The following is a 24665-nucleotide window of genomic DNA, read 5'->3' as shown; positions in this document are numbered from 1 at the left end:
AATATTTCTAGAAAAAATAGACGAGATCGATTAAAGACCACGCCCACTTTTATATACAAGATTTTTAAAAGGGTCGTAGACGAAAATAATAAGCTACAACTTAGCAAAAAATAGTTTTGAATCAATGATATTTCACTTATCAACTTTTATTATACGAGGAAATGGGGAGATATTTTTTTTTTTTAACGTGCGGTGCCACGTGTTATGTAGTAAAGTAATTTATCTGCAATCAAATGTGCAAGTGAAGCTCGAGCTGAGTATATAATGTTCGGTTACACCCGAACTTAAACACCTTTACTTCTTTTATTAGAAGTTTGTTTATGCCAAACTGAAAAACAATATCAAGTAGGTATAAAATAACTCCGTCGTCTTGGCAAATACTAGAAACTCTCTAGGACCTATGCCACTTGCTACTTTTAGATCTGACAGCTGTATCACTGCTAATAGCTGGGGTCTTAGCCTGGCAAGCTCAATGTATGAGCACAAAATGTGCTCGATCCTATCCTCCTTCAACCCGCACTTTCTACATCTGCTATCACTGACGAAGCCTAATTTAAAGGCATGTTATGCCAGAAGACAGTGTCCAGGCAGAATACCCGTCATGAGTCTACAGTGTATTTCAGTGTTAAAAATTTCGAAAAACCAAAAACTAGGGACGATTCAATCGCGAATTCTGGTAAACTATTGCTGTTTAGCAAATTGATTGACCCCGGAACACAATTAATACATTTAGTCAGGTTTTGAAAAAGGGGGTGGCCTTGCTCACATTTAAGAGAAGAAATTTCCCCAACATTTACAAGCCAAAATCAAAAGCCTCTTGAGCCGTTTGGTAGAGTATTGTTCTTACCATTAACTATCCAAAGACCAGCTGAAAATTTCCAAAATCAGTTGACGACCCTACCCATCGGTTCACCCTCGAACTACGAATTTCTAACTTGTTGTATAATGATTTTTTGTTGAAGAAATTGTGGATCAAATATCTTGAAACCAGGCTTGCTGTTATTTTCTTAAACCAAATGTGTTATTAACAAGAATACAACATTAATATTCAAATAAGTATAAAAAATAGTAATAACATCAAGAGTGCTTAGATTATGGAGGGAATACTTCTCTGCTCTCCTAAATGGAGGCAGCAATTCACCGCGCAGAGATGAAGAACCCGATCCCGCAATCGATGATGATGGAATATATGTCCCCCGTCCGATTATGACAAAGTTAGAATAGCAATAACCAGATTGAAAAACAACAAGGCCGTGGGCGCTGATGGATTGCCTGCGAAGCTATTCAAGTTCGGCGGCGAGGAATTGGTAAGGCGCATGCAGCAGCTTCTTAGCAAAATATGGTCGAACCAAAGCATGCCCGACGGTTGGAATCTAAGTGTTCTTTGCCCAGTCCACAAGAAGGGTGATACTGCAAAATGCACCAACTATCGTGGAATCAGCCTTCTTAATATCGCATATAAGGTCCTTTCAAGTGTATTGTGCGAAAGATTGAAGCCCACCGTGAACCAGCTGATTGAACCTTATCACTGCGGCTTCAGACCTGGTAAATCTACCATCGACCAGATTTTCATAATGCGCCAAATCTTGGAAAAAACCCGTGAAAAGAGAATCGACACACATCACCTCTTCGTCGACTTTAAAACCGCCTTCGACAGCACGAAAAGGAGCTGCCTATATGCCGCTATGTCTGAATTTGGTTTCCCCGCAAAACTTATCCGGCTGTGCAAAATGACGTTGAGCAACACCATCAGCTCAGTCAGAACTGGGAAGGACCTCTCCGAGCCGTTCGAAACTAAACGAGGTTTCAGACAGGGTGACCCCCTATCGTGCGATTTCTTTAATTTGATGCTGGAGAAAATTATACTAGCTGCAGAACTTAACCGCACTGGAACAATATACTATAAAAGCGTGCAATTACTGGCATATGCTGATGACATTGATATCATCGGCCCAAACACCCGCGCTGTTAGTTCTGCTTACTCCAAACTGGAAAAAGAAGCGGTAAAGATGGGTTTGAGGGTGAATGAGGACAAAACGAAGTACCTGCTGTCATCGAGCAAAGAGTCAGCGCATATGCGCCTTGGCAATCACGCTACTGTTGGCAGCCATAATTTCGAAATAGTAAAAGACTTCATCAACACTAGCAAAAAAATCAGCACTGAAATCCAGCGAGGAATCAATCTTGCCAATAAATGCTACTTTGGACTAGGTAGGCAATTGAAAAGTAAAGTCCTCTCTCGGCGAATGAAAATCATACTCTACAAGTCACTTATCGTACCCGTCCTGCTATATGGGGCAGAAGCATGGACCATGATAACAGCAGATGAAGCGGCTTTGGGAGTGTTCGAGAGAAAAGTTCTTCGAAAGATTTATGGACCTCTACGCGTTGGCGATGGCGAGTACCGAAGAAGATTTAATGATGAGCTGTACGAGCTATACGCAGACATCAACATAGTCTAGCGAATTAAAACACAGTGGCTGCGCTAGCTAGGTCATGTTATGCGAATGAAAGATGATGCTCCGGCCAAGAAAGTGTTTCTATCGGAACCCGCCTATGGAAGCAGAGGTAGAGGGCGGCCCCCACTCCGTTGGAAGGACCAGGTGGAAAACGATTTAAACTCCTTTGGTGTGACCAATTGGCGCCGGTTGGCGGAGCGAAGGAGCGACTGGCGCGCCTTGTTGGACGGCCATAACCGTTTAGACGGTTAAGCGCCAATTAAGTAAGTAAGTAATAACATCAAGACACGTGATTGATGCAAAGTAATGCCAGTCAAAAATTAAGGCACATATGTATGTACATACATCTTATATATATAAAAAGAAGTGTACATTTTGATTGTCACTCCATAACTCGAGAACGGATACAAAGATTACCATGAAATTTTTAGGAAAGATACAGGAAGGAGAGATGATGCTTAGTTGCTTTTGAAATCCCAAATCGGTTTATCCATTCTGAGTTATGAGTTTTTTTTAGAAAAAATTCTGTGTGTCTGTGTGCTACCTATGGAAACGTATTTCCCACACTTCAATCGTCATCAAATTTTGGCTATAGGTTCCTTCGATCAACACGAAGGTGTTAGGCTAAAAATAATTTCGATATATAAAAGGGGCGTGGCACCTTCCATACAAATGGAATCTTTGGTACTGCATAACTCTGATGGTATATATGACAGAACATTAAAATTCAGTAAGGAGTTATATGAGGTCAATCCCTAACACCACCACGAAAATGTGGAATTGGGAAAAAGCGGGCGTAGCACCTCCCATACATATGGAATATATTATACTGCATATCTCTGGATGTAGTAATGGTAGGATAATGAGAATTGGTAAGGAGCTACATAGATGACGTTAAGTCCTAACACATCCAGTAAAATGTGGAATTGGTAAAAAGGGGCGTGGCACCTTCCCTACAAATGGGATTTTTCAGAATTATGGCTGCCGTACAAACTTAGGTTATTTTAACACCTAAAGTTTGACTGCATTGTTGAGTTTGGCTGTTATTCTTTTTGGACGTTTAGTAATCTGCCGCCGTTAAAAAAAATTGTTAGCTTCAGTCTGTCTACATCCATCTATATATGTATATAAAAAATAAATTCTATGTGTGTGTGTGTTCCCTATGGAAACGTATTTCCCACACTTCAGTCATCCCCAAATTTTGGGTATAGGTTCCTTCGATCAAGACGGGGGTTTTTCATATTACAGAATTAAGAATTTAAAATAAAATTTTTTTTTGGCTATGCGAACGAGCAACCTAAGCTCCGAAAAATGATCATGTATACAAAATCAACGATCGCATTCAAAACCAAATTCCTGGTGAAGTGACGAAATATAAATCGATCGACACAGTTACAGATGAAGATCAAATTGTGAATTATCCAATTGAATTTCTAAACTCTTTAGAACCACCTGGAATGCCTGCGAAATATTTACTTTGAATATTGGCTCACCAATCATGCTTTTTCGGAATTTAGACCCACCAAAACTGTGCAATGGAACCGGACTTTGTGTTAAGAAATCAGCGGTAAAAGCAAAGGTGAAGATGTGCTCATACCACGGATCCCAATGATTCCTAAAGATTTACCACTCAATTTTAAGCTCTTATAGTTTCTTGCACGCCTTGCTTTTGCAATTACAATCAACAAAGCACAACGACAATCGCTTACTGTTGCAGGATTAAATTTAGAGAGTCCATGCTTTTCCCAGGCTAGCTATATGTTGCTTGCTCTAGAGTTGGAACGCCAAAAAATTTGTTTATCTTTGCACCGAACGAAAAACCCCATATGAATTACAATAAGATGCAATAATAAAATGTTTTAAACGAAAATTTCACCAAATATGCGTACAAAATTCAATTCAATTTACAGAACAATAAATTAAATTATCAATATACAAAACAGAAAAAATAACGCAACACTCATTCTATCTCGGGCGTTACAACGTACGCCGGGTAAAGCTAATTTAAAACTAAAATTTGCATGCATATTTATATATGTAAATGATTGGCAGCGTTTCGTAGATTTATCTGCATCAAAATACGCCACTAAATTTTGGCGCGTCGCGAATTTTGCATATTTTTTTGTTATTCTCGTTATCTAAAGCCCGCATCAAAATAAACAAGAAAATGTATATAAATATTTATGAGAATGCGAAAGTAAAAGAGCAAACACGGCAATGTTTCTATGTCCATTAGACTGTAACAAAAAAAGTCACTTCGCAATTTGTGATATTTTTGAAAAGCAGTTTGTAAACAGATGTTCTCTTTTACCATCGCTAATGAGTTGCATTTCGCCCTTAAAGTTGCATTTTTGCGCAATTTATTTAGTCTCATTAAGACATTGCGAGTACATAGGCTCCTTTGATAACAAAATATTTAATTTAAACAATAAAATAATAGATTTTTTTTATAATTTATTGATCTCATGGCCGGTTAAAAAAAAACTTATAAATATGTATTTTATGTTATTTTTCATTAATATTTCGACTTTAGTCTGAATATTTACGAATCTTAAACTGCGCTTAGATGTCCTCTAGCCTTAAGTCATAATCATTAATTCAAACTGTGCTTAGAAGATTCCAGATAATGACTTCACACGGAAGTCGAAATTTGGATAATAATAAAAAATAAATGCAAGATATTTTAGGCCGAGCTTCTTTTCCAATGTGTGCCGTGCTCCTTTTAATTGTCCTTTAAATTAGTGGGCCGGAACCTGCGTGTTTAAAATAAAATAAAATAAACCTAAGTAAAATAAAACAAAATAAAATAAAATAAAATAAAAGAAAATAAAATAAAATAAAATAAAATAAAATACAATAAAATAAAATGAAACAAAACAAGCTAAAATAAAATTAAGTAAATTAAAATAAGATTATAAATTAAAATAAGAATATAAATTAAGTAAATTAAAATAAGATTATAAAAAAAAAAAACAAAATAAAAAATGTTTAAAGTAAAATAAAATTTAGTTCAATTAAAACGAAATAAGATATCTTTAAGTAAAGTAAAGCGAAATGAAATAAAATAAAATTTAAAAAATATATAATAAAATAAAATATTTATATTGGGGAACATTTTGTATCTTCCAAAATTGGTATCGGAGGTTTTACTTTGAGTTATTTTATTTCGGCTTACCTGAGTAGCCGGCATTTTCATTTCGACACTGGGAAGTACTACTAAATACTCAGTCGATATCGTATTCATATTGAAAAAGCTTTTTTTGAGCGATATACTTCCGAGAGAAGTAAGTGCTAGCGTTTTTTTTTTCAATTCGTGGCGCGCAGGTTTTTCATTTTTCAAATTGGTGACCACTACTAAGGTAACTTACTATTTTTGGGCTGAAACAATTTCATAGTAGCAATCTTACACTCGTATAGTTATCCAGTCACTTGATCCGATGACCTTTGTCTAGTTAGGCCACCACACTATACATTCTATCCCATCAATAAGCATTGATGCGCCATCCATACCCTAATGGGAAATGCAGTGGTGTCCATACAAGCTATTAAAAAGAAAAAATGCATGTTCCATGAAATACGTCGACATCAACAGCGAAATTGACATAAAAACCAAGACATTTCGCTCAGTGTACCACGGCGGCCGGAATGTGTCCTTTGCCTTGAAAAAAAAAAAGTACTTAGCTCTAATGTACTTTTTGCATTGAGTATTCATTAAATCGGGACTTTAACTTAATTTTATGAGATATGGGACTAATTTGGGGGAAAAGGTTTTCCATGTGTTCGCAGTACTAACTACTCGATAGTTCAACATTTATGAGAACTTCGATACCACTTTGGAATTGTCAAATTTTTAATCAAACATTTCTATTGGCCATCGGAAATATTTTTCCAATTTATCGATCAGTCTAATATTTATATATACATATGAATAAGCATATGTACATTTTAAAAGCAATGAGTGGGTGCGCAATTTGTAATAATATGTTAAAGAAAAAAAAAAAAAACAAATGTACAAACATATAAATTTTGATAGCCACAAAAAAATCGTTAACCTTATATAAGGCTCACTTTACTTCATTTAAAAGAATTACACTACCTAAAAGTTTTTATAGGTCAAGTACAGCAAAGCTGACATATGAAAGGCCTTACTAGACGGCAGTGTACCCACCCAGTTGGGTTTAAAATTGCGTAAACTCTTTATACTGACATTCATCCGGTATTGACTCAGTAATGGCTTTAAATTATTACCTACTGTCAACTGCTTTGCAAATGTTTGACGTTTTTGCAAAACAAATTGAGATATATTTGAAAGACCAACTGCTTCTTTCTTAAAGAAAAGCATATGTCGTTGGTTTTATTCCCCAATTGGTCACACCAAGGGAATCTAAATAGTTTTACCCCTGGTCCATCCAGCTGAGTGGGGCGGCTCTTTTCCTCCGTGTCCATAGGCGGACTTCGATAAATATACCTTTTTGGCCGGAGCATCATCTTTCTAGGCAACATAGCCGCTTTGTTCTTATTCGCTAGACTATGTTGGTGTCTGTATAAAGCTCGTATAGCTCATAATTAAACGCCCATAAATTTTTCGATGAACTTTTCTCGCGCACACTCCCTGAGACACCTCATCTGATATTTTCATGGTCCATACTTCTACATCATATTACAGGACAAGTACGATTAGTGTCTTGTAGATCATAATCTTCTTTCGCCGAGAGAGGACTTTACTTTTCAATTGCCTCTCAGTCAAAAGTAGCATTCCTTGACCTTGTTGATTGTGTTAATGCAGACTCCCAAATACGCCAAGTCCTTTGCTATTTCGAAGTTATGGCTGCCAACAGCGACTCCATGCTTGATGACAGCATTTACTTCCGTTTGTCTTCATTCACCTTCAAATCCATTTTTACAGCATCTTTTTCCAGTTTGAGATAAGAAAACTTTACGGCGCGGGTGTTCAGGCTGATGATATCAATGTCGTCAGCATGCCGTTATAGAATATTACTCCAAATCGGTTAAGTTCTGCAGCTAGTAAAATTTTCTCCAGCATCAAATTAACTTAGTTGGTGGTGTTGCTCAACGTCATTTTGTATAGCCGTATAGGACATAGCGGCATATACTCTCGAACCGACGAATGGGTGATGTGTGGGTCAATTCTGTTTTCGCGGTTTTTTTTTCCAAGATTTGACACACAGTGAAAATCTGATCGATCGTAGATTTAACAAGTCTGAAGCTGCACTAAAGTGTTTCTATCGGAACCCGCCTATGGAAGCAGAGGAAGAGGGCGGCCCCCACTCCGCTGGAAGGATCAGGAAGCACAAAGAAGTGCACCCTCCATAATCTAAGCACTCCCTGCACTTCGGTCACCAGGTCGCCTGCTGCCTTTCTGCCTACTGCCAAATGTTTTGGTAAAATTTGCGGGCGTTATTCCTGATAGCTAGCAGCTCAACCTCCTCGCAATCTCGTCTTTCTGTCTCTGCTTTTTACTCCAATCATTTTTTCGAAAATGTATCAGTTGAACTTCTTATTATGTCAGGTTAACTCTCAGTTAAGAAGTTTATTTGCCGTTCTGCTATCGGGCCTTATATATCTGGACTGCATCCTTCTTTCCTGTAATCGCACACATAAAATTTTAATGGGTTAAAGTAAGTTTATACATGCATATGTATGCCTATATTTGTATGTGCGTACGTACATTTACATATATGCGCATTAGGGCGGGTCGATTTAAAAATCGCTCATTGCTCTATGAAAATCGTATTTTAGGGATCAAAATAAGAAACTCTGCCGAAGGAACCATACCTCTAAAACGAATTATGATGTCCCCCCCTTTGGGTCGAAGTTTTGGGTAGGGGCAATTTCAATTCTACCTGCTGTGTCTTGTGGTGGCTTAAAAAAAACAACACAAGCAATTTTACGATCTGCAATTGTGTCACAGTGATACCTTGGTTTTAAAAGTGGGTTGTAAAAACGCTCATTTCTAATAATTTTTTTAATTTCTTTTCTATTACTAAGTTAAATTCATTTTTTCATTTACATATGTTCTGACTAAATAAATTTCTAAAGAGAAAAATAAACTCCAAAAAGAAAAAACATAGGCATTTCAAAGTGGGATTTTTCAAAATTTGCCCCTACGGCCCAAAGGGGGGGACATCAGAATTCGTTTTAGAGGTATGGTTCCTTCGGCAAAGTTTCTTATTTGGACCCCTAGAATATGATTTTCACAGAGCAATGGGCGATTGTTTTGCCTCCCTACAAATCGACCCGGCCTAATGCGCATATTTATGATAGTAGAGCATCGGACTTTGAGGAAAGTGAGGCCACACGCTTTTCAAGTCAGATCGTTTAGGTACAGATCAAGCGCAAATGCTTACTTTTGACTGAAAACAGTATGGAGAAGGGGTGGGGGAGGGCGGCGAGTATTTCGCTGATCTTAAAAACATATATTGCCCTCATGAATTGCAGTAATTACAATTATGTCCGAAAAAAATAGGGGCAGGAAGAAAGAATGTTGAATTGAATTAAAATGTTGTTCAGCTTCTAAAATACTGTTATAATATGTTGTAACGAATTTAGAAAATTCCGCTTATCTGAAACCTTCTGCTAACGTTCGAATCGCTAAACTGTTGAATAAATAACTCCCATATTCAGTAATGCAACATGGGGTTTATTAGACTATTTTGAGGGTACTTCACAATAACACTTACTTCACAACTATTGGCGTGTTTAAATCAAACTGATTACTCAGCTTGCGCTGCTTTTATACTCTCCGCTGCTTCATTCACATATTTCTACTAAAGTCTAGACGTTTCGCCTTCTAAAACTGCTGTATCTCCTGCTTGGTAATTGAGCTACATGTATATTTGTAGTTTATGCGTCTCTCATAGTCATATGCGTGTGTATGTGTGAGCAACTACTGATGACCACAAGTGTGTGCGTGAAATATCTCTTGTTGTTCTTGTTGTTGTAGCGATAAGGTTGCTCCCTGAAAGCTTTGGGGAGTGTTATCGATGTGATGGTCCTTTGCCGGATACAGATCCGGTACGCTCCGGTAACATAGCGCCATTAAGGTGCTAGCCCGACCAGCTCGGGAACGGGTTATGTGGCCACATTAAACCTTCAGGCCATCACCCCAAGTTCCACAAGGAGCAAGAGCCTCATCTGTTAGTGAAACAGGATTCGCTGCGGTTAGTTGAGGTTGACAATTGGATTTGGAGAAGCTATATATTGCGCTGGCAACCCGAAGGGTTGCGCTACCCAGCCCCTTGAATTCGGTATTTCAGTCGCCTCTTACGACAGGCATACCTACCGCGGGTATATTCTGACCCCCTAATCCGCTGGGGTGTGAAATATCTCTTCGTTAAGATATATATATGAAATATCTCTTCGTTGCCTTCTATATATGTGTGTAAATGATGATTGATGTGTTCATGTATATATGAGTGGCTGCTTCATGTTCTTATTGTTGCGTGATTATTTATTTAGTATCAGCTTAGTGATGCTAATATTCGTCACGATATTCATTAATTTATATTATTTCAGAATAAACTTAAAGTATATATATTAGGGTGGGTCAAATTTATTGTTGAAAAGGCACATCCAGTTTCTGAATCTATGGGTCATACTGAGTAATATTGTCTATGGGACCATAGGTCTGAAATGAATTTCGAGCCTCCCTAATTTTGTTAGAATATTTTATATCCCAATCCGAATTCGAATTTGACATTTATTTTCATATATTTTATTTGTGAGAGCCGCTATTCGGATTGGGATATAAAATTGTCCAACAAAATTAGGGAGGCTCGAAATTCATTTCAGACCTATGGTCCCATGGACAATATTACCCAGTATGACCCATAGATTCAGAAACTGGATGTGCACCTGAAGTTTTTTTTCCCCATTTTTCCCCATTAAATTGACCCGCCCTAATGTATATGCTTTCAACGGGAAACAATCGATCTTTAAGAATAGACTAAGAATTTTAAAAATCAAATTGAATTGGTTATTAACCGAGATCATTGGCAAGAGTCTAAGTGCAAACTAAGCGCCTACAAAAAGGTGCTACGTCAGACGAGGAGGTCCACATGAACGAGTTTCGGTACTAGTACTGAAAGTGGCTCTCTAAATGTTGTAACCTTTAGTTAGTCTTCAAAGGCAGTATCCGACTTCTGGAAAAAAATCTTGGCCTGTTTTCGGACCCTCAATTCCAAAGCAACTCGCGGGATTAGTCTGTCATGTTCTTGTTGGCTAAACCCAAAATTTTTATAGTAGCCGATATAGTGGCATGAGGAGTCAAAAGTTTTAAGGTCACGTGCTGGAAATCGAGCAAGGTTAACAACTGAAATAGCATTTCACATTGAACTAGCTTTTAATTCGTACCACCTGAAAATGCGCAAATTTCTTAGCATATGGTGATGACGTAGCGATACCGTACGTAGATCAGTTTCAAGAGACGGTGTGTGATCTTTTGCATGGAGGTACTCAGGAAAGTACGCAGGGCCAACTGCGTGTGGTTCTAGTTTATACTCAAACAAGTAAGGAAGGCAAGGTGCGGGTGTCACCGAACATTACATACTCAGCTTGCAAAACTTTTAAATTACCTTCTTTCAAATGTGGGCGGTGCCACGCCCATGTTCCAAAATTTAACTAGTTTTCTATTCTGCGTCATAAGGTCAACCCACCTACCAAGTTTCATCGCTTTATCCGTCCTCGGTAATTAATTATTGCGCTTTTTGGTTTTTCGAAATTTTCGATATCAAAAAAGTGGGCGTAGTTATAGTCCAATTTCGTTCATTTTAAATGATATGAGTGCCCAGGAACTTACGTACCAAATTTCATTAAGATACCTCAAAATTTACTCAAGTTATTGTGTTTACGGACAGACGGACGGACGGACTTGGCTAAATGAATTTCTTTTTTCTCCCAGATCATCTATATATATCTCGATTAGCTTATGACGTTACCGGGTACCGTTATGCGAACAAAATTAATATACTCTTTGAGCTCTACTCAGCTGAGAATAAAAAAAGTGAACAAGCGAACAAGCATGAGGTAGAGACTACTCTATTAGTGATAATCGATTATTTCACTAAACAACTTTTGGTGATCGACTAATCGATTATTCGAATAGTTGATTATCAAGATCTCTTATTCCGGCTAGAAGACTTGGCTTGTAAAAGCACGTTATTATATTACGATTGTAAAATCCACTATTTTTTATGGGTTCGTCTTTGATCTCTTGCTTTTGGGCTCCATCGTTTACATTTTTTTGTGAAAGTTACTACTTAAACAAGTCAATAGTATTATATTACGTGATTCTATATTTTTGTGCATTGCTGTACATACATATTTACAACGAAACATATGTAGATTTATGCTCGCGTAGGATGTGGTCCAGTACCAATCCAGCGTTGGGTTCATAGGCAGTCAGCTGGTCGAACATTCGACTAAAAATTAAAAAATTGGAATAGTTATGTATGGAGTTACATAGATACACAAATATTTGTAAGTGTACACAGTAACCTGTTTCAGAAGTATTTTTTTTTTTTTTGTTTTTTGTTAAAAATAATGAAACAATTTTATTTTAATTTTCATCCCAAGTTTTGTTTGCGGTTTAAAACAGGCTATCAAATATGGTTGCGTTATATTAAGTCGATAGCATTGTCTAATGTTATCGATATTTTTAGATATCGGAATCCTTTCTCTGTGTTCACAAGACTGCTGCTTTAAATTTTCTGACAACTCCGATTAGACTTTTACCAATCCCAGGTGAAGAGGATGGGTCTTGACGTTTTAATAGATGGAAGAAGTGGTTGGCAAATGCATCAAATGTCCATGAAACGATTGAGAAGTTTTATTCTTAATAACCTGGACACGATGCTGCGATTTGTTTTTGAATTTTAACTCGGCTTTTGGTGTAGAGATTTTCGTTAAATTTAAGAGCAGTGGGATATTACTCACATATATACATAGAATATAGAATACAATTGCGAATATGAAATGCATCAGATGAGAGAAGTTAATAAACAGCTAATCGAGAAGGATGTACGCGAAAAGTGTAGACCCTGCGAGAAATAGGCGAACGAAGCAGCCGAGAGTATAAAAGCGGGGCAGTCCAAGTGATAGTCATTCAATTTTTTTTTAACACGCTATAAGTGAAGTACGTGAATACACTAAATTGTGAAGATCTACCACCATAGTAGTGTTGTTAATAAAGCGCATTTTATATACAGAATATTTGAAAGTTTTTACAACAGCTGAAATATTAGACACAGGGCATAGAACTATTTATTTAAAATGTGGTTGCTCTGAAAGTCGAAAATTTCGATGTGGACGCCCTTAAAAGTGTTGTTATGAACTGATATTTTACATCCAAACTTTTTCGCGCATTTCTAAGAAATAAAAAAAAATTCTGAAAGGGCCTAATATATACAAACCAAATATTATTAAAACAATACAAAAATTATGCAAATGATCACAGAAAGAGCAAAAGAATGTGGAAATAAAGAAAAACAAGTAAGAAAATCTAAGTTCGGGTGAAACCGAACATTACATACACAGATGTGCACTTGAAACGCTGTTGTTGGTAGATTATCAGTCAAATGTAGTGCTGAGTTATTGCCAACTTTGTTAAGGTTAGACCTTTAGGAAAAGTGAGCGTGGTCTAAACCGATTTTGACTATCTTCACTCAGTCTTTATAATTTGGCAAAACTAGTGTCTCTGCCAAATTTCAATGTAATATGTTTCACGGCTTTTGATTTATGGCTTGTCAAACTTACAAATTTTCTTCTTAGAAATATGGCTGGTGAAACGCCCATATTTAAAAATTTTTTGGAAAATTTATTTTGCGTCGTAAAACCAATCCATACCAACGTTTATTATCTTAGCGGTATTCGTTTTGAATTATCTCAATTTTTCCATTTTATAAATTTTCGATATCGAAAAAGTGGGCGTGGTTATTGCCTGATTTCGATCATTTTCAATAGCAATTTATTCTGGGTGCAGATAAGCTCGTATACCGCATTTGGTGAAGATATTTGCTCTAGTTATCGTGTTAACGGATGGACGGGCATGGCTTATTCAAACTTTTTTTCGATACTGATAATTTTGATATTTGGAAGTCTATATCTATCTCCATATCTGTATAACCAAGCGTTCTCCAATCAAAGTTATACTATCATGCGTATAACTACAGTCGATAAGTGCTTAACGTGAGTACCTGTCTCCGTATACCTACCTCAAGTCAACCAGCCTTGGTTTGGCCGGGGAGGATTATCCACCCTCCCCTTCCATTTCGGGTTAATGGCACCCGGTTGCACGGCAACTCCACCGCGAGTTCCGTGCTTGTCTCAGTGTCCCTCTTTCATTGATTTGATATCTCGACATCTGATTAACAAGTTAATCAGATTGAGATATTGTGTTTTGTTGCAATTTAGGAATGTGACCAATCTTTCCTGTCCTGCAGTGTTACAACAATGTAAAATACATTGTTGACGACGAAGCTGCTTTTGCTTAGATATTGCTTAAAGGCCGCACTACGTTGACAAACAGAGTGAGCTTGCACCAATTATGCTCCGTCTTATACTCCATCACAATTAAAATCAAGGGATGTGACCAACCTTTTCCACACACAGACCTGTGAGTACCGAGTGCCCGCCTCAGCAATGTCTCTCGACATTGCTTAAGACCACACTACGTTGACAAACATTGCGCGCCATATTGTGCTTCATTTTGGCTTCCATTTTTGCTACTATTTTCTTCACTCCAATTTTCCGTCATTTACGCAACAATTATGCTCCACTTTTCACTCCGATTACACTCCTACCACAATTAAAGGGGATGTGTACAACCTTTTCCGCTCACAGACCTGTAAATACCGAGTGCCTGCCCCCGCAACATCTTCGCATAGCAGTCGGCCATACTGCAGTGATTTGACATCATCAAATCTGCGACATTTTTTGGATGTGGCCATGCATTCTGCGAACACCTCCTATTCGCAACGCAGTCTAAAGGAGCTTCAAACATCTCAAAAGACGAGATGAGCACCGGTCGATTGTTTTCGGCTGACGATAGACATACGTTTCACCATCTTTCAACAGTTTACACTCCGGTTGCCACAATTATGGGATCTGACCAACTCTTTCATCTGCCCCTCAGGGTCAGTTTCTCAATGAAATTGGGTATGCTGTGACAAGCAAGAGACCGAATTCCCATGGGTTTGCACGCCCCAAGGGAAAACAAGTCTACTCAGAGCGTTTCATAAAGTGAACTCTCATTTGAAACCACAGCCCCCGCGATGTTCCCACAAGGGGGCCATCCCAGGACAGGAGATGAGACCTGAATACAAGCATCGTACGATGCAATGCATCAGGGCACAACTGGCTTTTACTGCTCCCGCGGTAGCAGTTTTTATAAGGACCATGCGTAGGGTCCCACAGGGTGATACTCGCGTCCACCCTGCTCCCTTTCGAGTAAAATCACCTTACTCATGGATTGGTTAGCCATGGTATTATGGTCGCCTTTTGCGACCGGTATACCTACTGTGGGCATATTCTAACCCCTAACCCACAGGGGGAGCGTACAACTACAGCTGGGTATAAAAATATACATATAATTATAAACAGAACATAATAAGAATGAATGAAAAGACGCAGCTGCTACACTCACACCATTCGCTATGTTTGTCTTTGCGCTGAGGTAAACTCGAAACAAGATGCCAAGCGTGTTGTCATTGTTGTTTGGCACATGTGAGAATTAAAATCGAAACTTTTGTTATAAAAAAGCAGTAAAATAAGTTATTGAAATACCGGTATTAATATCTAATAAGTCACATTACGGTTTTGTGTCAGTTTCATTGAAGCCGCCCCGATGAACGGATTGGCCAGATGTTGTTTAAGAATTGTTCTAAATAACTGAACAATGAAGTAGAAATTTTGAAACAGTGCACTCTTTTTTTGATATATTTTTTTCTTGAATTAAGTGAATTGTGCATTTTTATTGATCACATTTTTTAAAAGAAAGTGGTTGAATATTGTGTTAAAAAATCGGTTATTATTGAAAGTAAAAGTTGCTATAGTTTACTTAAAAAAACTTAAGTTTTTAAGTTCCTATCGAATATAAATAATTTTTCTCCACTACGACATAAAATTTACAAAATTTTTTTTAAAAATGGATCAAGCGATGCAAATAAACCGCGCTAATAAAACGCCTTGCAAAAATGATCGAAAATCTTATTTGCAAAAGGTGATGTTAACTAGGTAAATAAATATGACTTAGTGTAAAAACAAGCTAATAATCCCACGCAAAATCATCTCAAACTCAAACAGTTAAATAAAAAGAAATAGAAAATTTAAAGCTCCAACTCTTTAATTACTAAATCAATTAATAGCGTGAAGCTTAAACGGTTTTTTATTGCCCTTCTTACTCGTTGGACTACATTCAATCTTAGCTGGGATTTTCCCAAACTCATTGACTCTATTTTACGAATCGAATTTTTGAGGCACTAATTATACTAGTATATTAACTTTGATTGGATAACGGTTGGTTGTACAGGTATAAAGGAATCGAGATAGATATAGACTTCCATATATCAAAATCATCAGGATCGAAAAAACATTTTATTGAGCCATGTCCGTCCGTCCGTTAACACGATAACTTGAGTAAATTTTGAGTTATCTTGATGAAATTTGGTATGTAGTTTGCTGAGCACTCATCTCAGATCGCTATTTAAAATGAACAATATCGGACTATAACCACGCCCACTTTTTCGATATCGAAAATTTCGAAAACCCGAAAAAGTGCGGTAATTCATTACCAAAGACGAATAATGCGATGAAACTTGATAGGTGAGTTGAAATTATGACGCAGAACAGAAAGTTAGTAAAATTTGGGCAATGGGCGTGGCACCGCCCACTTTTAAAAGAAGGTAATTTAAAAGTCTTACAAGCTGTAATTTGGCAGCCGTTGAAGATATCATGATGAAATTTGGCAGGAACGTTACTCTTATTACTATATGTCTGCTTAATAAAAATTAGCAAAATCGGAGAACGATCACGCCCACTTTTAAAAAAAAAATTTTTTTTAAGTCAAATTTTAACAAAAATTTTAATATCTTTACAGTATATAAGTAAATTATGTCAATATTCAACTCCAGTAATGATATGGTGAAACAAAATGCAAAAATAAAAGAAAATTTCAAAATGGGCGTGGCGCTGCCCTTTTTCATTTAGTTTGTCTAGGATACTTTTAATGCCATAAATCGAACAAAAATTTACCAATCCTTGCGAAATTTGATAGGGGCTTAGATTCTGGGACGTTAACTCATTTCTGTGAAAAAGGGAGAAATAGGTTGAAGCCACGCCTAGTTTTTATGCACAGTCGACCGTCTGTCCTTCCGCTCGGCCGTTAACACGATAACTTGAGCAAAAATCGATATATCTTTACTAAACCCAGTTCACTTTATATTGATGTAAAAAATGACCGAAATCCGACTATGACCACGCCCACTTTTTCGATATCGAAAATTACGAAAAATGAAAAAATGCCATAATAATATACCAAATACGAAAAAAGGGATGAAACATGGTAATTGGATTGGTATATTGACGCAAAATATAACTTTAGAAAAAAACTTTGTAAAATGGGTGTGACACCTACCATATTAAGTAGAAGAAAATGAAAAAGTTTTGCAGGGCGAAATCAAAAGCCCTTGGAATCTTGGAAGGAATACTGTTCGTGGTATTACATATATAAATAAATTAGCGGTACCCGACCGATGACGGTCCGGATCACCCTGGTCCATATTTTGGTCGATATCTTGAAAACGCCTTCACATATACAACTACTGCCACTCCCTTTTAAAACCCTCATTAATACCTTTAATTTGAAACCCATATCGTACGAACAAATTCTAGAGTCACCCCTGGTCCACCTTTATGGCGATATCTCGCAAAGGCGTCCACCCATAGAAGAAAGGCCCACTCCCTTTTAAAATACTTATTAACACCTTTCGTTTGATACCCATATTGTACAAAACATTATAGATTCAACCCTGGTCCACCTTTATGGCGATATCTGGAAAAGGCGTCCACCCATAGAACTAAGGCCCACTCCCTTTTAAAATACTTATTAACACCTTTCGTTTGATACCCATATTGTACAAAACATTATAGATTCAACCCTGGTCCACCTTTATGGCGATATCTGGAAAAGGCGTCCACCCATAGAACTAAGGCCCACTCCCTTTTAAAATACTTATTAACACCTTTCGTTTGATACCCATATTGTACAAAACATTATAGATTCAACCCTGGTCCACCTTTATGGCGATATCTGGAAAAGGCGTCCACCCATAGAACTAAGGCCCACTCCCTTTTAAAATACTCATTAACACCTTTCGTTTGATACCCATATTGTACAAACGCATTCTAGAGTCACCCCTGGTCCACGTATATGGCGCTATCTCGAAAAGGCGTCCACCCATAGAACAAAGGCCCACTCCCTTTTAAAATACTTAATAACACCTTTCAGTTGATGCCCATATCGTACAAACAAATTCTAGTCACCCCTGGTCCACCTTTATGGCGATATCTCGAAAAGGCGTCCACCTATAGAACTTAGGCCTACTCCCTTTCAAAATACTCATTAACACTTTTCATTTGATACCCATATTGTACAAACAAATTCTAGAGTCACCCCTGGTCCACCTTTATGGCGATATCTGAAAAAGGCGTCCACCTATAGAACTAATCCCCACGCCCTTTTAAAATACTCATTAACACCTTTCATTTGATACCCATATTGTACAAACGCATTCTAGAGTCACCCCTGGTCTATGTTTATGGCGATATCCCGAAAAGGCGTCCACCCGTAGAACTAAGGCCCATTCCCTTTTAAAATACTTATTAACACCTTTCGTTTGATACCCATATTGTACAAACGCATTCTAGAGTCACCCCTGGTCTATGTTTATGGCAATATCTCGAAAAGGCGTCCACCTATAGAACTAAGGCCCACGCCCTTATAAAATACTCATTAACACCTTTCATTTGTTACCCATATCCTACAAACAAATTCTAGAGTCACCCCTGGTCCACCTTTATGGCGATAACTCGAAAAGGCGTCCACCTATAGAACTAAGACGCGCCCCCCCCCCCCCCCCCATTTAAAATACTCATTAACACTTTTCTTTTGATACCCATATCGTACAAACCAATTCTAGAGTCACCCTGGTCCACCTTTATGGCGATATCTCAAAAAGGCGTCCACCTATAGAACTAAGGCCCACGCCCTTTTAAAATACTCATTAACACCTTTCATTTGATACCCATATTATACAAACGCATTCTAGAGTCACCTCTGGCCTATGTTTATGGCGATATCCCAAAAAGGCGTCCACCCGTAGAACTAAGGCCCATTCCCTTTTAAAATACTTATTAACACGTTTCGTTTAATACCCATATTGTACAAAAGCATTCTAGAGTCAACTCTGATCCACCTTTATAACGATATTCCGAAAAGGCGTCCACCTATAGAACTAAGGCCCACTCCCTTTCAAAATACTCATTAACACTTTTCATTTGATACCCATATCGTACAAACAAATTCTAGAGTCACTTCTGGTCCTCCTTTATGGCGATATCTTGAAAAGGCTTCTCATAGAACTAAGGCCCACTCCCTTTTAAAATACTCATTAACACCTTTCGTTTGATACCCATATTGTACAAACGCATTCTAGAGTCACCCCTGGTCCACGTTTATGGCGATATCTCGAAAAGGCGTCCACCCATAGAACAAAGGCCCACTCCCTTTTAAAATACTCAATAACACCTTTCAGTTGATGCCCATATCGTACAAACAAATTCTAGTGACCCCTGGTCCACCTTTATGGCGATATCTCGAAAAGGCGTCCACCTATAGAACTTAGGCCTACTCCCTCTTAAAGTACTCATTAACACCTTTCATTTGATACCCATATCGTACAAACAAATTCTAGAGTCACCCCTGGTCCACCTTTATGGCAATATCTCGAAAAGGCGTCCTCCTATAGAACTAAGGCCCACTCCCTTTTAAAATACTAATTAACACTTTCATTTGATTCCCATATCGTACAAACACATTCTAGAGTCACGCCTGGTCCACCTTTATGGCGATATCTCGAAAAGGCGTCCACCCATAGAACTAAGGCCCACTCCCTTTTAAAATACTCATTAACACCTTTCGTTTGATACCCATATCGTACAAATACATTCTAGAGTCACCCATCTTTATGGCGATATCTCGAAAAGGCGTCCACCTATGGAACTATGGCCCCTACCTTTTAAAAACTCATTAACACCTTTCATTTGATGTCTCGAAACGGCGTCCACATATGGAAATAAGGATCACTCCCTTTTAAAATACTCATTAACACCTTTCATTTGATGTCTCGAAACGGCGTCCACATATGGAACTAAGGCCCACTCCCTTTTAAAATACTCATTAACACCTTTCGTTTGATACCCATATTGTGCAAAAGTATTCTAGAGTCAACCCTGGTCCACCTTTATGGCGATATCTCGAAAAGGCGTCCACCTATAGAACTTAGGCCTATTCCCTTTTAAAGTACTCATTAACACCTTTCATTTGATACCCATATCGTACAAACAAATTCTAGAGTCACCCTGGTCCACCTTTATGGCGATATCTCGAAAAGGCGTCCACCTGTAGAACTAAGGCCCACTCCTTTTTAAAATACTAATTATCACCTTTCATTTGATACCCATATCGTACAAATACATTCTAGAGACACCCATCTTTATGGCGATATCTCGAAAAGGCGTCCACCTATGGAACTATTGTCCCTCCCTTTTAAAATACTCTTTAATACCTTCCATTTGATACCCATGTCATACAAACACATTTAGGTTCATTTTCCTGCATGGTTATTATCCTTATTTTGTCTCCAATGTTCGGTTACACCCGAACTTAGCCTTTCTTATTTGTTTTTCTCTAGTATGTATCTATAATTTTGGTTTTGAATCCAAACTATTTCATTGATATTTGTTAATCTATGACCAGCTTAAAAATAAAATAGTGACCACCTTAGCGATGTCAAAACTGAGTTAGTGAAGGGCGTAGTTCTTATAGCGAGTGAAATATCGTTAGTTAAAATTTTGACGTCAGTTTACCAACCCTGTGCTATAGTATTCTTTTCATATACAGATTAAAATACCACGTTCATTAATAATATATATACATGTGTTCAAACAAAGTTCGTATAATGTAATTATTTAGTGAAAAAATTAAATAAATTTAAATTGCCTGTATAATTACTTGCAGCTCCCTAAATATTGTTCAAGAAACCACCAAAAGAATCACCCATTATATTTAGTGACGTATTATTTATTACTCGTTACTCATACTTAGAGCAAGACAATGCTTATGAATATTTTTATGTGCTAGACAAGCAAATTACTGGTTAATTAGTTGAATAGTAGAACCAAAAAAAAGCCACAGCTAAGCTGATTAGTTGTTTAGTAGGAAATTAAATATGAATTCGATGTGCTATAAAAATATTTATACAAATATTAATTACTTCGGAAGTAAGCATAAGCGCCTATTACAGATTAAATCTTTGAATAAATGGGATTCATAAACTTGACAGGATTATTATTTGCTCTGTTGCCAGCTTCGGATGTCGTTTTCACTGCACTTTATTGCTAGTCACATAGAGTTCATAGGTGTAGACCAATATTAGGTATCTTTCGAAAGACTTTGTTGAATTCACAGAAAGGATCAAACATCTTTCGAGCAACTTTTCTATCGAACTTCCCAAGCGCCATAATGCCTTCTTCTCTTAAAACCATCCGCTATTACCACCATTAGGATGGCAACTTGAACCGAGTTTTCTCAAATAACAGCCCATAATGGGAAAAAGGCACGACTAATCGATTGTTCGAATAGTCGATTATTTTCAAGACATACGTATAAATATATATCGATGGGTTCAGCGAGGCTAGGCAACTTATTTGAGCTCAACACCAGACTGAATACACTAATAGAATATTGTTTTTATTCAAAGATTTTCCATGATTCGCCTGCAGTTTAAAGTATTTCTTAAACAAAACAAAAGATATATATTTATATTTATATTTATATTTGTATTTATATATTTTGTTGTTTTTGCTAACGGCGTTTCTTTGGCATCCTCGAAACAATTAAATAAATTCCAAAATCAGCCATGTTCCTTTGCCAAGTCATTGGATTTTCCAAAAAAAAAAAAAAATGTTTCATTTGTTTAGACTGTGTGCTTAGATATTTCAATATCTGATTCATTTTGTAATTACTTTGTTAAATAATAAAATTATTTACGAATAGTTTTAAGGGATAGAAGTTAATGAAAAGGCAAAAGACTTGGCGAAGTAGGGTTTAGTATTCAATAAACCAACGGTAGACGTTTTAATCCGTTTGGAAGAAATCAGAATCAGGCAGGAGTTGCATATGATCCATCAAGCATAAAAGCTGTGAACAGAAGCGCGGGGCTGCAAAATTTCTAAGATCTTGTGCAAATCTTTCAGCGTTATATTCACAAAACTGCTCATATCTCTAAAGAGAGAAGAGCTCTTAAGTCTCACGGTGGGAATACTAACTTGACACTACCTGCCGACGACAAATGGTTATAAGTTAGGCCTCGTCAGTAACAACAGATGTAGGAAGTATGAGCTGCAGCAAGTTCTGTGCTCGTTGTCTGTGCCCTCGAGGTCAAGGACCCATCTACTAGGTTGCCGCTCCTCCAAATCTCTGTCCAAATCTCGAACTTCCATTAATTGAGGGTTTTCGTTTGACCGTCAAACTAATTTTTACACAAAAAGACCTATAAATACTCGTTCTTCTCATATCATGCTTGCTTAAGTGTTTTATTACTATTTTATGTTCGACTAATATTATAAAAGAAACATCTTTATCTTTGTAGTGAAACTATGTTCATTGTAAGCCTACGGCATAAACATAGCTTATATATGACAGCTTTATATTTTCGGAAGGTATTGTAAGTACACTTAAATGAAAATATCTGCAATATATCCATAATCTCGATATTCAGAAATCTGACAAGGCATAATTTTAGCAATTTAGAAGTTTCAATCTCTAACTCCCCTTTCATCTCGCTCCTCCCCTTCCTTCTCCTCTCCCCCTTCCTTTAATCGCTCCTCCCTCTCGCTTTATCTTTTCCAGCGTCTGATTCTAAATTCCCGTATTTTTCTCTCCCTAGCTCTCTCGTTCTATATCTTCATATCTCTCCAGCTCCCTCTCCTTTCTCCTTACCCGCTCTCTCTATCTTCATTTCTCTTCTAACTCCATCCCTTTCTCCTTCCTTCGTTTTTCCTTCCTCTCGTGTCCTCTATCCAAATTTCTAGCAATACGCTTCCTAAAAATGTATGCGAAATATTATTATAGACGAATTGCAAAAACTAGACATCTAAATAAGATGCTTTCACATAGATCGGTCGCTAGTACTTTTCCCAGAAAAATTGTGTCCTAACTACCCATAATCTAGGCAAGATGCTGTCAATGTATGCAGCTGCATCTTTAATATAGTTTGTTCCAATTAAGCTTTCTCTAGTTCAGTTCCTGCAAAAAACTTGACAGGAACAGTCTCTGAGTGTCTATGCTATCTTCAAAATTTTAACAAAATCGGCTGAGTATAGTTAAATTTTTTTTATAAAATTTTTTGTAATTTTCAATAAAAGTGTATGTTTTAACAGATGTATGCGGCTTTAATTGGATATATTGCTTAAATGTGTATGTGACACCGAAATAAAAACGATATGAATTGAAAATGCATGGCCATTTTACCATTTGACCTAATTAAACATCTGATGTGGTGTAATGCTCCCGCTGAACGCATGTTTGACAGCGAACACACACACAAACTGCCTTTTTTGGAAAAAAATTCACTTCTGTTTAAACAAATTTGGTTATATTAGAAAGAAAGCAACTTTTTTTTTAGAACAGAATGAAATTTATCCAAGTGAGGGTTATTTCCATCGAATGATTTGTTGTTGATTTATAGGTATACAAACTACCATTTTATGTATTTTTACTACATTTTAGCAAAACCTGCCTAGATGCACATTTTAACTGACTAACGTGCTTAAAAGTAGGCTTCAAAGTTTTTAACAAATTTTGTATGGAGAAAATATCGCAAATATAATACAGCTTAGGGAATAATGACTCAAATGGCAAAAAAAAACATCAAGGAATATGTTTTACTTTCACATTTTTTAAGTTGCTTGGCAATGAAAGAAATCTTACTTGTCCATTTTTTTGTATTTTAAGATGTTTTTAGTTTTTTCCAGTCTTCGAGATATTGTGTCCCTAACGTGCCTAAAAGTAGACTTCAGAATTGCTGAAAAATGTGTGCAAATGAAGTATCGCATACCTAAAATATTTCAAAGGACAATACCTTAGGTCTGAAATTAGGAGCTTTGATTATCCCTAACTTGCGTCACGAAAGAACTTAATTTTATTAGAAAAGAATATATCGTTTTTGAAGGATTCAAGAGGCTCCCTTTCAGACCTAAGGTATTGTCCTTTGAAGTATTTTAGGTATGCGATACTTCATTTGCACACATTTTTTCAGCAATTCTGAAGTCTACTTTTAGGCACGTTAGGGACACAATATCTCGAAGACTAGAAAAAACTTATCAGTTTTGCCAGGTTAATGCGACTAAATCGAATATCACGATGAAAATTACTTTAAAGCTCTCGGCAACAGCTTTCATTTGATATCCATATTACACACACATTCTAGGGGTATCCGGGTCCACGTTTTGGCCTATATCTCGAGACCCTAGTCACCCAGCGGTATAAAAATTAATCTGTACTAAAGCACACATCAACGGCTTCAATTTGATACCCATAATGTAAAAACACATTCTAGTGTTACCCTGATCCACGTTTTGGCCTATATCTCGAGACCTAGTCACCAATAGGTATGAAAACTACCCTGTACTAAAGCACTCATCAACAACTTTCATTTGATATCCATATTCTATAAACACATTTTAGGGGTACCCGGGTCCACGTTTTCGCCTATATCTCTCACCCAGGGGTACGAAAAATAATATAAACCTTCCTCTTCAATCACTCTATCTATTTAAAAAAAAACCGCACCAACATCCGTTGCGTAGTTTTAAAGGTTTAAGCAGTCAAAAGGACATAGGGACAGAAAA

General features: G+C 37.2%; 1 protein-coding gene across 7 annotated transcripts in view; it reads left to right on the top strand.

The window, feature by feature from the left end:
• Positions 1 to 24665, top strand: part of cu (curled) — a 131397-nt gene that overhangs the window by 91870 nt on the left and 14862 nt on the right. Inside the window, exon 1 of one of the 7 annotated variants that reach the window (XM_067788268.1) lies at positions 15302 to 15710. The exons of 5 other annotated variants lie outside the window; for them this stretch is intronic. In XM_067788268.1, the coding sequence (XP_067644369.1) occupies positions 15622 to 15710 (89 nt within the window). In that variant the 5' untranslated portion in view covers positions 15302 to 15621. Of the gene's footprint in view, positions 1 to 15301; positions 15711 to 22420; positions 22481 to 24665 lie in introns of those variants that run through there. One more of the 7 variants, XM_067788272.1, reaches the window with a different exon arrangement.

The sequence above is a fragment of the Eurosta solidaginis genome, chromosome 5 (assembly GCF_040869045.1).
Source record: "Eurosta solidaginis isolate ZX-2024a chromosome 5, ASM4086904v1, whole genome shotgun sequence".
NCBI classification, from domain to species: domain Eukaryota; kingdom Metazoa; phylum Arthropoda; class Insecta; order Diptera; family Tephritidae; genus Eurosta; species Eurosta solidaginis.
Note: the sequence above shows the minus strand (reverse complement) of the source record. Positions and strands in the feature narration are given on the sequence as shown.